Genomic DNA, 17,181 nt, shown 5'->3' on the forward strand with positions numbered 1-17,181 from the left:
GTAAGCGTGTAAGCGGAAACATAAGCACGGTCTGCTCTCATAGAGCAAACCGTGCTTACGTTTGAGGGTTAAGGTCACAACAAAATGCCAAACTCACCTTAAATAGATACAGATAATCCATCAAATTACACACGTGTGTTGCCGCTGCCTTAAATACAGCGAGATGGCTATATCTGCTTTCCCAAAATCAAAAGCAAAAGCCAGACTTGTTGACCACTTTTATGGAAGGCAACCTGTTTCTATTTCAGTTAGCCCCTGTCACATGACCAGGGCAGATCTTTACGGTAGGAAGAAGACATTACTCGGTTTCACAATGTAGGCCCTTAAAAAAACAGGATCATCTGAACTCTCCCTGACCACCCACCCACCCACACATACACACACACACAAAAGCACATATTGTTAAAGAGATAATAATTAACTTGGTTGAGTTTGAAGCCAAGACAGCAGCCAATAACTGCTAAGGCACTGTCATAACGCAAACAGTTTTATCTTTAGTGAGCTTCTTGATCTGGCACGTCACAACTGTTACTGTCTCATTACACATACTGTGGTCATATTGTGTCTCAGTCCACTTTATGGCACTCCTACTTTCTATAATTAGCTTTAAAGACACATCAAGTCTCAACTGGATCAACAGAAAATCTCTAAGAATGTAAATGTAAAGAGAAAAGGGCCATTCCAATCTTTCTATCTTGTTTGAAGCGATGTTTTGTGCAACGTTTACAACTGAAAGGCACTGAATCAGAGACATTTGTTGCTTAATTATACATTTAGTTGTTTAACTGTTTTGCATTTTATACCTCCGGTTTCCACAGGCATTCAAACAGGACATGGGTGAATATCATTTTTTTTGTTTTGCTTTACTGTAAACATAAGGAAATGACCTCATGATCTTGGCATAACAGGCTTGTTTTGTTGAGATCACAAAGTAAATTTGTGATCACAAGTGAACAATGTGTGATTTTCCTGTCATTCATAATAAAAGGTGTGACCTGCATCCAGGGTGCAATTACACGCACATCACGTAGGCTCATATCTACTAATTTTACTCCAAATACACAATTTTAATATTAATAATCAATGACTTGGATCAAAACCTTGTGTATTTGAATAAAAACTGTGGTGTTTGTTTGTGTGCGGGCATTACTTTTAATTTAATTAATTTATTCATTAATATGTTTTTATTATTTTAATACTGTTTTAATCAAAAAAAAAATCCTATTTATTTTCTTTTCCTGAAAAGGTTTGTTGGTATGTGGGAGGGTGAAAAGAGGTGGAGTTTTGTTGTTATTATGGTGGAGATATTCCCAGTTTAACCATTTGCTCTTGTTTGACTTCTAAATGACATTCTTTGTTTCTGATTGTGTTCAAAGGAAAAACTAAAGATATCGCCTCATGGTTGTACGCCTCCGCCAACCAGTCACGTTGCAGTTTACATCCATGTCTGTCCAGACTCATAATATATTTGTCGTGAAGACATTGAAGGAATTTAATAAAAAACAGTTTCAAGATGGGCACCGAAGATTAGTGTCACCAATTCACTATCTGACCAAATGTGAAATATGAGCACAATTTCCCCATCGTTCCTGAGTTACGGCGTTGAATAAAGGCCACAAAAGTGTTTTTTGCAGAACATTATAATCTCACAGTGAAGTTGACCTTTGACCTTTTGGATATAAAATGTCATCAATTCATCATTTTATCCTATTAGATATTTGTGTGAAACGTTCTCATAATTAAAAACACATAAATTCTTGAGTTATGACGAAAAACCGTATTTTGTGAGGTCAAAGTGACCGTTGAACACCAAAATCTAATCAGTTCATCCTTAAGTCCAAGTAGACGCCAAATTTGAAGAAACTCCCTCAAGGCGTTCCGGAGATATCGCGTTCGAGAGAGAATGGGACGGACAGACGGACAACCTGTAAACATAATTCCTTTGGCTGTTGTCAGCACAAAAACTTTGATAACAAGGTGCCCGTTTTGTGTGATGATGAAAGAACTATTTTGTAATTAAGAACAAATGATTATACAAAAACATGAGAAAAATTTAAATCCATGGTCTCTGCGGTCGCTCAACACATCTTTCATGGTCCAGTAGGTAAGTGTCATATATCCACTTCCACCTCATAAATACCCTGCATTCTATGCCTGGGTTTAGATTTCAAACATGTGCAGCAGTTATGTTGTTTATGTGCAGCGAGGAACTCCCTTACAGATTCTTTGCAGGTAGACGAGGCAGAGTCACACGACTGCGCAACATCGGAAAGGAAACAGCTGACCGAGCACTGACAAAATGCAAAGCTAAGGAAAAGCAGACGTTTCCTACATTGGTGTTGCAGTGAAGTAGTAAGAAGAGAACAACTTTGGTGCTTCCAAGTAAACATTGTTATCACTCCTGAAAGACAAAAAGAATGTATTCTTTTGACCTCTCAACAGCACAAAGGAAAAGTCTCTCCAAGTAACTTCTATCACTTCACTGTTTTTTTGCTCCCACTGTGCAACAAACATAACAATTTCCACTCGCCTGCATGTACAACCCAAACCAAAGTGAACCATGTGTGTAATGTGAAAGCCATAATTCCGGGAAATGTAGGAAATCACTAACTCCAGCAAAAGAACACGAAAACAGGTTGAGAAAGGTGGGTAAATCAGTAAAAAAAAAAAAAAAAAAAAAAAAGATAATTCCTGGAATGCAGCGCGTATAATAATTCCCGGAATTTACCAACCATCGCAAACTGATGAAATCTAAAGGTATGAGACTATTCATGGGAGGATTTTTCCTTTAAGCTTGTGATATTTTCTGCCTCAGCATCTTAATCATCCTAAGATGAACTTGTTGAGAACCTCTCGAGGAGAGGAATGCTGCTTTCTTTGGCCGATGACCAGCTGCCCTCCAGGCTATGCCAGTCATGTTTATCAAAAGAAATCCCACCAGCAGCCATGCAATTACGTTCTGCATTAAGTGCCAACATTATTTTAGTGCTTCCAACACTGGCAACACAGTGACTTTTTTTTTTTTTAAAAAACAGGAAGAAACTATTTCGGTTGTGGGACTGGTGACATTCACCGCTGCTCTAATGATGAGGAGATTTCAACAGGAGCAGGTCTCAAGTGTTTTTGAGCTATTCTGCACATTTTTATTTTTGCAGTCAGAAGTACTGTATGTAGCCAGCGAATTGGCTCTAGGATGTGACTAGATTTGTACACACATAGCTCTGGCGGGAACAGCACTGTCCAAAATACACACTCTGATGCCAGAGAGGGCCAAGGGAGCTGATGCAGCATAAATCCAGCGCGGGGAGAATGTGTTTGGGGGTTGGAAACAGAGTTTGGAGGAGCAGAATAGCTGCAGCTTCAAGAAATGACCATAAACTACTAATTGAGAACATCATCTTCTCCTGAGCAGCATTTAACCTTGTTTGTCACCAGGATCACCCAGCGTGCCTCATGTGTTTTATCATGTGGTTGACAACGGTGCCTGACCTGACAGGGCAAGACTGAGGGCGTTTCTGTATGTGGTCGTGCGGACTTACACTGTGAATAACCGATGCCACGGCGTCTGTAATCTGGTTGGGAGCGCTGGGGTTGCTCATGGCTCCGCAGTGGAGTTGCTGCTGGAGAGGCTCTGGAAAGCTGATTTGGATTGGTTTGGCTTTAGCCCTTCTCTTTCTCACTGGGACTCAGACAGCTTTTGGGCAGCATAACCTGGAGAGAGATACAGATCCGAGGGGTTAGTCCACATGAAGCTTGAGATTTAAAACATGAAGCAAACAAGGCACTGAAATATAGTGAAGCTGTGAGCCAGTAATCCCTGAATATGAATTTTAATTGTTTTGGCTTTTGGCTTTAATCCAGCACGTTAGATCTGAAATGAAACTGACAGCTTCAAGAGCTCACACTGATATTGGATGAACAGTGGAGGACTTTTTATGTATTATCCTTCAATTTTAGGACATTGCAGCAGGAGTTTGGCTCATAGACACCAGACAGTCATTTACAGCAAAAGAATTCCAACCAAATATTAAATATGAAGACTTTAGTCAAGTTGATTATAACTTCCTTAATTACCTTTTGTACCCTATAATTTTGTATAATTATATATAATTGTAACTAAGGATAGCAAGACTAAGAATCTACATTCATGCTAACGTCTCTGTGAGGATGTATTAGGCACACTGTCCCTTTGAGCTAAATGCTAACGTCAGCATGATAACAAAACTCTAATCCAATGATGGTGCTAAATTAAAGTAATGGGATCATCAAAGTCATTAGGCAACCTTGTCTGGGAATAATGACTGTCTGTACAAACATTTGTGCCAATCCATTGCATAGATGTTGAAATATTTTAAACAATAAATGAAAACTTCGGCCTGCTGTTGGGACCATTGATATCTGTTCCAAATGTCACGGCAATCCAGCCAATAGGTGTTGAGATATTTCACTACAAATGAGGAATGTAAACCTCATGGTGGCGCTAGAGGAAAGGTCAGAGGACCACTAAATCCATTAGGATCCCTCCTCTTGAATAGCATGAATGTCTGTACAACGTGTCATGGTAATCCATCCAATAGTTGTTGACATATTTCAGTCTGGACTGAAGTGGTGGACCAATCAACTGACTGACACTGCCGCCCTGAGAACCATGCCACCAGCATGGCTAAAAAGGATCACAATTCCTGCACAGTTCATCTGTTGTGGATATAAAACACCTTTAAATCACAGCCAAGAGTCAGCACTTCAACATTACAGTAACTTTTTGCACTGAAAATTCAAATTACATAGCAAATAAAAACACACAAAGCAACATGCTTCACTGTCCTAATACTGTTTGTGCTAACTGTACTAACATGTATACTAACTAAGGAATAATCAACAGTTTCAGGATTTCCTGGAAGCCACTCAAGTACCTTTGAGTGCCCAGAACCCACTTCAGAAACACAAATAGTCTGTTGTTTTATGATGGAGTGGAAACTCTAAGAGCAATTTACATTTTACTTGAGGCATGACGGCAACAACGGCAGGAGGCGTACAGTACATACCAACACGCTTTTATAAACAATGATGGTCCATCTCTTTTCATTTCTATGATTACTGATTTCAAGCCCCGCAGCACTTCCATCCACACACCATCCAAGGTCATTAACCATTAGTGTCAGATAAGAGCCAGATAACCTAGTGCTACTGTGCAGAGGACCCTTTGATAAGCAGTGGCACGTGCCTTGGCTAACCTCCACCTCCGTCACTCTCAAACCTCCGTTATTTGATGTATATAACTACAAAGGAATCAAAATGTCATCAGAATTTAGGCAGCTAGATGAGCCAGAGGACACTTTTAAAAAAAAAGGAACAGCCAGGACGGCTTTGCAAAGACAGTACAAAATGTTATTGGCGATGTACTGCAAGAGGTAGAAGTTACATGCTGTCTGGGAGAAATGTCATTTACATAAAGATACAGTTAAACTTTATTGTTAGATTGTAAAGACCAACTGAAATTTGCATTAATTTGTAAGAGCATATAAATTGCTAAAGTCCAAATGACACTACTGATGTACTGTGCTGGACATGATGTATTTAAACTAGCTGAAGCAAACAACGAAACCCTTCATTTCACAGTTATTTTAATACACCGGGTGCCCACAACATCCTGAGACTTTACTGTAAGTGTCGCACTTGCTGCATTATTAAATGAACTAAAAGCAGAGGAGGCCTTCCTTTGATTTACGTCTCAGCGTCACAGTTAGAAATCATGTTCTGCCAAAGCCAGCCTGGCTCTCTGACAGCAGCTATCAAAGTAACGATAAGCCTCCCAGAGGCCTGACCACAATCATATCAATGACCTTGTTGGCAACCAGGAATTTCTATGAGGTATGTTTCATTAAAAGAGTACAATCAATGACAAGAGATTAATGCAATGCACAAGTTTTTTAGGAGCTGGAGAGCATGAACTTGTATTTAAATTTGGACTGAACAAAGACATCACCTGCCAAGGAGGCAGGAAATTGACACACAAAGCAGACTACACACCACTTTGGCAACGCTCTACATTTGCTCTGCCATAATGCTAATCACTGCACCAAATGTTAATTACAGACTGGCAGCTGTTCTGTTCAGAATATCAACTTTAACTAGTTTTTGACGCTGAAATCCGTGCAGTAATGGCGATGAGGGATTCCACAGGAGACCTTCAGTTAGCTTGGGCGTGTTTGAAGTTTACTTTCTCAGTAAACCTAGACCCCACCAGCTTGGAGGAGGCAGGGCTGGCTATACAGGGATAAAGTTACAGAACCCTGGGATCCTGGGCAAAAACCATGGGAACCAGCCTATCTACCCCAGGGCAAGTCTGTAATAATACCACTAAGATAACAATAATGATCAGAAGAAAACAATTTGGAACAGAAACAATTGTGCAACTGTCTTGGTAAGAAAGCAGGTTCTGGTCCTCAATGATTTAAATGTTTTTGGCTCCAATTGGGCACAAGTAATCTATCTTAGGGTTGAATAAAAAGGAACTGGTTGTCCCTTATGTAATAACTGAAATGGCAAAAAAGGACATAGACAAATGCTGACGGTGCAAGAGGAAGTGAGGACAAAACGCTCTGTATTTCCCCTGGAAGAAGTTCATCACATCTCCCAAGAGTTATCTTGAAGCTCTGTTCCTCGCAAACTGTTCCTAAAAAGAAGACGATGAGTGTAGGATCTTTTTTCCCAAGAAACTTCAAACTTTTCCATAAAGCGCTTAGTCACAGCCTCAAATGTGCACACAAGACTTTGGGAAAACTATCCTTCTGGGAGGAAGTAAGTATGAAAACAGGAAGAAGGTAACCGCTACAGACTGAAGCCTGTCAGGAGGAGCCGTAAATCTAAAGAAAAATAGAAACAATGCACTTTGGGATCTGTAATGTGAGACCTTTGGAAAAACATGTGTATACATGGTCCGAACAGCTAATCGAGGTTAATATAAAGTGCTTAATGTCTACCCTGTTGACACTAAAGGTTAACTCAACTTGTCACAGCATAACAAGCTGTCACTGTCATCTTCATCTGTCCCTCCTACAGACAGAGAAGCGTATAATTAAGTGTGTGAATAAGCTACCTTCTACTGAGGAAACTGTCATCTACGCAAATTAAATACCAGCTACAGCGCTATTTTTGTTTAAATTACAAATGCATCTATCATATTATGTACAAATCTACCAGTCACAAATCTTATTATAAGCTGAATATACACAACTCTCTTAAAAGACGACATCATGAGACTAAAAGCAAAAGCTCTTCTGTTTATATGAAAACTCACATCATCATATTTAATCTTATGACTTCGTCTATACTGCCTGAAGCTGTTTATGCTAATTGTTCATTAGATTGCATATTGTATATACTGTTTATACTTGTATTTTGTGTGATGACTGATAAAAAAAACACTACTTCACTACTAAATATCTGCCTGCCCTGACAGCTGACAGTGTGTCACCACCTATTTAAGTAACTTTAAGTAAGATTGCAATGATTGTGAAGAAGTTACATTTCATTTCCTGTTATTTACAGACGTCGCATTGTGGCTACCTACATAAACCAATCGAGTCTCAAATTTATCTGAACATCAATAAAACTTTGGGCAATTGCATCATACCTACGGAAGAAGGTGATAACTCTTCTTTTTGTCGTCATTGAGATCTACGGTGTGGGCTTTACGGTGACTCATCTCTTCCACAGAGTACAAATGTACCTGACAAAGTCTCTCCGGTATGTCGTAAATTTCCAGTATTGATGGCAAATGCTGTGTCCAATTTCATACCGTTTCATTTTACTTCTCATAATAAGAATGTGAGTCACATTACAGGAACAATTTTTCAAGTCTGTCCTAAAACAGGTGCCTAAATGAGCACTGACATGTTTTTCTTGCTGTAATCATTCCTCCGGTTCATACTGAGCATTAATCACTTTCAATGTAATCCACAAGCCTCCTTCTGTGCAAGAATGTATTTAAAAGTTTATTTGAAGATAATATGAAGCTTCAGCTGTCCAAATTAGTCAAATCAAGTCAATATCTTACAAAGTTAGAGTCTTTTTAGTGCCAAATTCCTTCTTCTTCTTACGATCCTTCCAACTGGACAGGATAACACGGTCCTTCATGGCACAAAGAAGGAATTTTTTTTACTAAAAAGACTGTAACTACAACTTTATTTGACTTACTCAGATGGCTGAGGCCTCATATAAGCTTCAGATAAACTTTGAAATACATTTTGTCCCCCATCACTTACACTGTAAGCACATTTGTAGGGGATCCTCTAATGGCCAGTATGAACAGTGCAGGGCTTCCCCTGTAGAGAGGAGCAATGACAGAATAAAAGTGTCTGTATTGGCAGCTTATAGCGGTGATGAGTCGACACAAAATACCCACCAACCATCTCAAAAACGGCCAGAAGCAATGATCAGGGTACTCTAAGGCAGAACCTATATGTAAAAAATGTCAGCTTTGTAATTGAATGTCTTTTCCTGTGATTTCACGTGACTTTTAGGGTTAAAGACGTACGAGAGGTTAATAATTCTTCGCTGTGCCAACTGCTCCTCATAATGACATTAAGCGTAAAGATCGAGACAGACAGTCGACTGCACACAGGTCAAGAGCCAAACTCAAAACTCACGACACAAGTCCACATGCGTCTCAACCCAGCGATCAGCCAGGGTGCCCCGGCTTCAACCGGCGGCTTGGCAAACGAGCGTCGACCGCAGGCTGCATGCCGATCTACAAACTCTATCAAAAAAAGGCATAATTAAAGAACAGTTCAATAAAATGCGCAGACTGCCAATAAAAAATGCCTGTCCAGAAATAGAAGCTTGATCGCAATGTCCAAAACCTCAACCAACACACAGGCCTGTACTTAAAAAAGCAGGACAATAACAGGGAGGAAAAGAGAGGTTTAAGGTTTCATTAGAGAACTGGATCTACAAAAAAACAAGACAGTGAGTGATTCATTTGTTTCTGTTCAGCACAGTTGTCTGTTTTTCCTGAAGCACTGATTGTGTACGATAGTCCCAAGTGACATGTAGATAAATTGTGGCCTTAGTGTTTTTTTATCTAACATGCTGTAACATTCTGAACGCTGCAATGAATTCACAGAATATTATCGTATGTTGAAGACAAAATGCTAAAGCTGATGAAGAAAAACTTGGAGGAGGCAAGTGAGCCTAAAAATAGGTCAGGCATGAAGTGGTTTAAGAAAAGAAAAAGACAAACACTTGAGGACATATCATCTGCTTTTTTGGATGTAGTAATAAACAGTCAATTTCGAATCAACCATAGTATTTAGAGAGCAATCGCGTCGCAAAACATGGCCTTTAAAGGCTCTAATTCAGGATTTATAACAGCGGAAAAGCATGTTTGTGCTGCTAAATCTCAAAATAGCTTGTTTGAAGTGTTTTTTTTTCCCTTATGCTGTGTAACCTGTGGAACTGTACGGGATTTGTTTTTCTTTTTATGGTTACAGGTCATGGTTTAAGACTGAGTCAGCTCTCTCCAAGTCAACTGGATATGAAGCAAGTGTGACACTAACAGGAAGAATCCTGTTAAGTTTGATTTGACTTGACCTGAGACAACTCTGGTCTGCTAATTGAGGACTAGCCCACATAAACAATGAATTCATTAGACAATAAAGTACATAGAAAGACAAACACTAAAAGACATGGTTCTAAAACATGACAACTGATCGAGAAATATATATTAAAATAAAAAAAGATCCATGATCGTACCATACCTTTGTTTGCTTACTGCAGAGAAGCCACCGCAGACATTGTAGTGCAATTCTGAACTCTGCTGTGAGGAGAGACCCGGGGCTGGTCAGAGTGCAGGACAAAAACAAACAGAGGGAGAAAAAAAAGAGAGAGATAGGGAGACAAAAGAAACAAGAGTTAGAGATGTAGAGGTTGTGCGTCCGTCCAGCCTCTCACCGAGCTGAGTGCGCTCTAAGACCAACATGCGCCGACTGATAACGGCAGCCTTCCTCCTCAGGATTATGTTTCCTCCTCCAGCCTGCTGACAAGTAGCCATGTGACTCCAGGACCCATTCAATAGTGAGTCAGAGGCTGCTGCTCAGTCACACACGCACATATAAACACAGTCATCTATCTGTCTGTTACATACACACACACACACACACACACACACACACACACAAATGACCTCAAGCTAAAAGGGGAAATTCAATCCTGATGATCGATATCTGCATCTTCTGCAAGTTTTAACCCAGTGGCTCCCATCATTTTTGGCTTGTGACCCTTTTAAAAGGGCTCTTCATTACCTGTTGTAAATGTCTACCAGTTCAACCAAAGAATTCCATGATTTGAGTATCTTTTACAGTCCTGAAGACGTCTAATTATCCAGTAATTCAGAAGATTAAAGATGAGAGAAAAGTTGAAACTTTGTGCAGAAGAAATATGTTTTTTTCCTGCTTTCTTCTCTTGGTAATCATCTTGCAATCCCAGATGTATCTTGCAGCCTTCTGTTGGGTTTGGTTACCACTGTTTTAGCCAATTTATCAAAAAAATAAATAAATAAAAGGCCTGGAAAATACAAACAAATAAGAGTCTCCAGCTACACCAGCAGCTCTGTGAGGCTGTACTTCTGCACAGCAATGCTTTGACCAAAATGTTAACATCAGTACATTGACAACGCTAACATACATGCAGCACCAATCAAAAGTTTGGACTCACTTTCTCATTCGAGGGAATATGAAGTTGTGTCCAAACTTTTGACTGATACTCTGTTACATTTCTACCACGTTCCATTTGCTATTTAGCCCTGAACAGAAAGTACAGCTGAGACTGATGGAAATGTCATCAATTTTGCAGGTATTTGGTTCTAAACCGAAGTGTTGGACAAAAACGGATATTATGACCTCATGATGGCGCTAGATGAAAAGTGAAGAGGTCACCAAAGTTATTACAACTGTCCTGAGGGGAGCGTGAATGTGCGTGTGTGTGGTAATCCATCTCATAGTTGATGAGACACTTCAGTGATGGTGGCGCTAGAGGAAAGGTCAGGACAGGTCATCACCAAAGTCATTAGGATTCATCATCTGATAACCACAAATGTGTGTAAGAAATGTCATGCCAATCCATCTTGTAGATGTTGAGATAATAATGCTGGTGAAGCTAGATGAAAAGTTTTCACCATAAGGATTAATCCTCTGGGCACCATGGATATCTGTGCAAACTGTCATGGCAATCCATCCAATAGTTGTTTAGAAATGTCTTAACCAAAGTGGTGCACCGACTGACCCACACTGGCATCCCAAGAGCCGCAAGCACATCTAAAAATGCATTCAGATATCATAAAAATAGGTGCTTTGGAAATTGGTTGGCAGTAACGACAGCCCGACACATGAAAAAAATATTGTGCGGTCCTTTAATCACATGAGAGTGATTCCACATGGAAAACTGCTGCTGCATGTATTCAGGAAACTGTCTATCGCATTGTCCTTCTCAATCTACGGTGACATAAACCTGTGTTGCGTCACTCTGATAGGAAAGGAAAAGGGTTTCAACATTAAACAATCATGGTTAACACAAAAGAGTTTGCAACAAAAGGCTCATTTACCGCCGCGCACACACAAGCAAATGAATGACATCTCTCATTTCCACATAGTAAAGTCTGCCAGATGGGTGGTGAGTCATGCTTGCGCTGCTTTTCTTCAGTATGTTGGGCAACTCGGATTCTCTTGAAGGGCACTGAAACGTTACCAGGAAGCATCAGAGAACCTGTGATATGATTAACAGGATCAATAACCTCAGATTGCGATGGCAATGATTACCGACGCTGCATATACTGTATACGTCAGAAGTTTTTTTTTTGCTCTAAAATAACCAGTAAAAAATTAACTTAACCGCATGTTTACAAATCTGCACAGGATGTTTATCATTTGTGAATATGTGTCCAGTGTGGATGAAGTGAGCGGGAAAGCGATGATATGTCGACTGATTTCTCTTTAATCAATCACCCGTAATAACTGTTGATAGACGTGTGATTGTGGAAACGTCTGTGCTGCATCTTTAAGTGTTTCATATCATCAACAGGTTTTTTTTTTTTTTGGAGGTCACCTGCTTAAATATATCACTTTTAGGGTGTATTTTCCTTTTCAAGACACACTGGCATGCCACAGTCTCGTAGAGTCTTTGGCAGTGGAAAAAAAAAGCTCGTCATGTCACAGAGGAATCAACACCATTACACAATTAATCCAACCTAAAGTCATAAAAGCCGCCAGATTAATTGTGTTTTGCAGCGAACAAAGAACAGTCCTGTGATCTAAACAAGTTGCTTACCCGTTACCCGCCAAATAACCAAGCGTTGCATTCCACATCAGCTTATATGAGCCTTAGGACTAAAGAAATACCCAACCCCAGGAGGAGTCTGAGTGGGTGTGTGTGTGTATATGTGTGTGTGTGTGTGTGTGTGTATGTATGTGTGAGAGAGATATAGTTGTTTGTCCCCAGAGATGTGGGCTCACTCTGGAGTCACATGCATGTCTTGCGGGGGGGTTGGGGGTGGGGGGGAAGAAACACAATCAAAGCCACAAGCAGCTAAAAATTGAAGTCCACCTCAAAGTCTGGGGCTTTCCTCAATCCCAACAGTGTGCTGATAATAGCATTATCCACTGACACAAATGCGGTCAACTATATAAAGAGGTGTGACTTCATGCGTGCAAGGACAGTTGACAACTTTTTCTTAACCGTGACTAACAGACGGTACGCTTATTTCACACCGCTTAACCTGCAGAATAGAGATTCTTTGCTTCTCTTTCTGGACAGTCTGAAAGAGTTTGGGCTAAATGTGGTAAAAATAAAGAAATTTGTACTTCATCCAAACCATCTCATGTTCATTTCAAAACATTTTCTCTACTGAGGGAAATAAAAAAAAAGGTAAAGTAACTTTTTACGAGCACTAAAACAAACAGAATAACACTCCTGCCTTCAGTTTTTCTAGCTTTTATTTGAAGTGTAAACTCGGAAATTCGCCTTCCAACTTCCTTTCCAGCTTCCATTCTTCTCTCCTCCCTCGGCTCTAGAACGAGCCTACGAGGCCTTATTCCTAGACGTTAAGGAAAAAAAAAAAACACACTCGAGTGGTGCAACTGAGGACAAACTGTTTACTCTTTAAGGAGCGGTGCGTCACGTCAACAGGTAATGAGTCACAATCGTGCAGCATCATTTTAAACTTCCATAAAGACGGGAGGGGAAAATAATGAACTGATAAGGACTCACCAGAAGCCTGATCGGTGCCCTCAACCAGCCAGATCTCCTGTGTAGCCTCCTAATGCAAAGACTGACCCCGATGTAGCTGTACACCACTGACAGCTGCCCTGTGTGTGGATCTCTGTGGGGATTTGGCGGCGGTGTATGTTGATAGCTGTGCCTGTGTCGCCTCTGAGTGTTTCAGCCTGAAATAGCTCTGCGGGTCTCGAAGCTTTCAACATGCAAACTTCTCTGCCCAGCTTCCCCCTTCTCTTCACAGCCCAGTGGCCACGCTAACTTCACTGAGGGTTTGGCAGAGTCCGGCACTTCAGCATGACTGTGCTAAGTTATGTGCACACAGTCACTGGAGGACTTCCAGCCTCACACAGCTAACAGCTGCACTCGGTCAATATATGCCTCGTCTTTACCTCTGGGCTCTTTGTCCCATCACAGGCCTCTCAGCCAGTAGTGGCTGCGCTCACAGCTAAGACAGCACCTGTCTCGGGGTGCAGAGGGATTTAAGAGGCAACTGAGTCCTGGCAGCTTACATAACGCCTGAATATTGTCCTGCGCTCCAGAAAGGAAAAAGCAATCACCACTCAAGCATTAGAGGGTTAGCGTGTATCTATTGTAACGTAGGAGGCCGATAGAAACACATTTTTTCCACTGCTTGCACATAAAAAAAAAAAAAAATGTCCTCAAGAGCTGGAAAAAATGTGTGATAAAGTTCAGAGTAATAAGTCAGGACATGAAAAGTACATGTTCAAGAGGGACACAATCTTACCAACAGCTATACAAATAGTTTATGTATAGAGCTGCTACGATTAGTCGATTAATCAGCGGACAGAACATTAATTGCCAGTTATTCTGATAATCGATTTATCGTTTCGAGTCATGTTTAAAGACAAAAAAGAAACTAAATTCTCATACCGGCTTCTCAAATGTGAACATTTTATGGTTTATTTAGGCTTCTATGATATCAAACTAAAATATCTTCTGGTTGTAGACTGCTGGCCGTGACGAAGGAGACATCTGAGGTTGCACCTTGAACTTTGGTGAAACGGGGATCGACGTTTTATAGACCAAATGACTGACAGACTGATAATCAGTGAAAATAATCAGTGGTTGCAGCCCTACTTGCGTAACATAATGTACATAACAGGATGTCATATTTAATTATCAAAGATTACTCAACATGAAGCTGGTCACATTTGATTCATCTTTATTCCCATTTACACTTACATGAACCTGCAGTAGACTTATGTTATAGGATAGAAAAACTAAATCACATCACATCAGAAGTACATTCATGTTACATCAACTAAGTTAAAATACTTTTGTTATAACTATAATTTTATATGTAGTAATTATTCAGAAGGATTTAATTATTGTTTAACTGTTTTTACATCAACTTGACAACGAAACCTTTTTTTTTTTTTACAGTGACTGGTCCGATCCTGTGCGGCTCTAGTAGTGTTAAGGTGTGGCGCTTCTTGTCAAAAAAAGTGCATCCAGGGCTGCTCATGTTGCACCAGCTGCATGAAAGGTAAGGCCATGTTCTCACAGAACGTGCTCATTATGAAGCTTTGACCCACAGCACTTGTAATAACTGTATTTACTCTCATGAGACTCAGACTGTGACGGGAATAAAATATCCCTCAGGCTCCCAGAACCCAAACAAAAGGCCTTAAAACCTCATACAACGGTCAAATTAAACCAGCTATTTATCCATTTCCCTGAAAAAAAAAAAAAAGCGTAATGTGATTACGGTGGCGTGACAGACAACACAACATTAAGATCGCTGTGACTGAAGATTGAGAAAAGGCGTGAGAATTTAAACTAATACCTTCATGGGAAAGCTTGTCACAAGTCTGACAACAAGGGTGGCCAGGATGCTCCGCCATGTTTTATGTAGTTCAGACTATAATTAGATGCCCCAAAGAGACTACAAACCGCGGACAGTTTAATGGCTTTTAATGAGAAAGGACTGCAGCCCAAACTCTGCGCCGTCCAAGCTGTCCTGCCAAGGTGCTTAATGGTGATTAAATGTCACTTAGTAGGCTAGAGCAAAGCAACAGCCAGGCGAACAAACTGAATTAGAGACAATGATGTGACTCCACAGTGTTTAGTTTCGGTCAAAGTAATAATAAGATTTTCACCTAAATAAATGTCTGTTAAGTCATTATCTATTACTGAATGAGGTGATACAACGGTGACTGAGGCTATGGCCCGCTGACGAAAGCATCTACATTTGCAGTATTGCGAAGTGGGTGTCTGGGGTGACATTCCCGGGAAAAATCACGCGCAGTTAGTAACGTGTTTTCCCCATCACCCAGCAGTGGTTGGTGCGCCAAAGAGGGGAGGCAGAGCTAATGCAACGTCACACAAGGTGACAATGTTTAGATTTTTGGGAGGTGAAGTCCGAAAACACACCTTAACGCTTATCGCCAAAGAGAACTTTAAGACAGATTTTTTTTAAGGCTCGATGTGCTTACTAACAAAATATTAGGTCTCTTTATCTGCAGAGGGAGAGGTAAAACAAACATAAAGTGCTAAGAGACTGTGATTAAAAAAAAAAAAAAAAAAGAGCTGATTATCTACCTCTTTTCCTTCCTTGTCTTCTGCATGACCAAGCAATTCACAACAGGAATGCGGAGACAGTGCAAACTGTTTGTGCTCTGACAGTTTTTTCTCCTCCAAAGCAAAAAACACGCTGTTGTGACAAAAAAATCAGTTCACAATAAGTCTGTTTGACAGATTCCACTGAGGCGATGGAGAACAAATAAGAGCTGAGACTGCGATCACAGAGATAAGGTGGGACCTGGCTCATGTGTTCAAATGCCGCACTGGATTACACGACAAAAGGAAGCCCAACAGCTCTGGAATTTGAGAGTGCTTTCTTTTTTTTTTTTTTCCTCTCCCCCCCAAACAAGGTCAGGCTCACCAAGACAAACATTTCGGATTCCGCTATCTTATGAGTCCTTGGGACGCACAGGTTTTATAAAGGTAAAAAAAAAACATCATGGTGGTTTGTTTCATTTAGATTTAATAATGTCTAAGAAGTGATTATTTCTTTACATCTGAGTAAAATATCTCCTCATATAATCTGGAGAGCACATGGAGCTGATATATTGGTGAGTCAGCAGAAAAAGGCACATCCTTCCTACATCCTGCCACAGGCCGCGTCCTGAAATCTATTATCCGTGTGACAGATGGGACTGTGGTTCAAGCTACATTTCTCGAATTGCCTGCTACATTGACAGTAAACTCAAGATTAGATTTTTCATATTTTGGATTTAACTTAAACATATCTGCATCGTTAGTTTTGTCATTTTGTACTTGTACCTGATTCTTGATTGATTTTGTATCATTCTCATATGAATCAGATTCATTGACCTTTATCACAGAAGACATTTTGACTCGTCAGAGCAGGAAAAGAACAGGTGGAACTAATAAACACTAACGATGGCTCTTTTCCAGTACTGCAACGCATCAATCAACAGTGTTAATATTTACACCGGCAGTGTTTGACCTGGTCATGTGTGACCCCCCCCCCCCCACACACACACTTAAGGAACCACTGGATTAGGCCGATATTTGTGTCTACTTTTATATAAATCTACTAACGAGGAGTTTCTTGTGTTTCTGTTTAATATCATTGTGAATTAAAAACTTTTGTTTTTGAGTGTTTGTTGGACTTTTTGAGCTGTTTTTACGTCTGAAGTTTTTGCAGCTGTTCATCATTAACTCGACATTTTATAGCCTAATGGCTAAATAAACCGTTACTTTGCCCCAACTGCCCGCACAGTCACATCATGAACGACTGTCAATCTCCACTTTTTTATCTCCAGACCTTCAGTACAGTAAACGCACATAACACCTCAAATTGAGGTCAGTGGGACAAAACCTGAGATTCTTGTTGAGAAACATGAATATCTACAAGTTAGG

General features: G+C 40.3%; 1 protein-coding gene across 6 annotated transcripts in view; it reads right to left on the reverse strand.

Moving 5' to 3' along the window:
- The window catches only part of slc4a2b (solute carrier family 4 member 2b), a 45,354-nt gene that overhangs the window by 26,376 nt on the left and 1,797 nt on the right, over positions 1-17,181 (reverse strand). For 2 of the 6 annotated variants that reach the window (XM_067577601.1, XM_067577602.1), the window contains exons 2-3: positions 9,762-9,840; positions 3,540-3,711 (exon numbers count right to left, since the gene is read on the reverse strand). In XM_067577601.1, the coding sequence (XP_067433702.1) occupies positions 3,540-3,599 (60 nt within the window). In that variant the 5' untranslated portion in view covers positions 3,600-3,711; positions 9,762-9,840. Of the gene's footprint in view, positions 1-3,539; positions 3,712-9,761; positions 10,012-13,263; positions 13,593-17,181 lie in introns of those variants that run through there. The other 4 variants (XM_067577600.1, XM_067577603.1, XM_067577605.1 and 1 more) reach the window with 4 other exon arrangements.

This window comes from Thunnus thynnus, chromosome 21 (genome assembly GCF_963924715.1).
Source record: "Thunnus thynnus chromosome 21, fThuThy2.1, whole genome shotgun sequence".
NCBI classification, from domain to species: domain Eukaryota; kingdom Metazoa; phylum Chordata; class Actinopteri; order Scombriformes; family Scombridae; genus Thunnus; species Thunnus thynnus.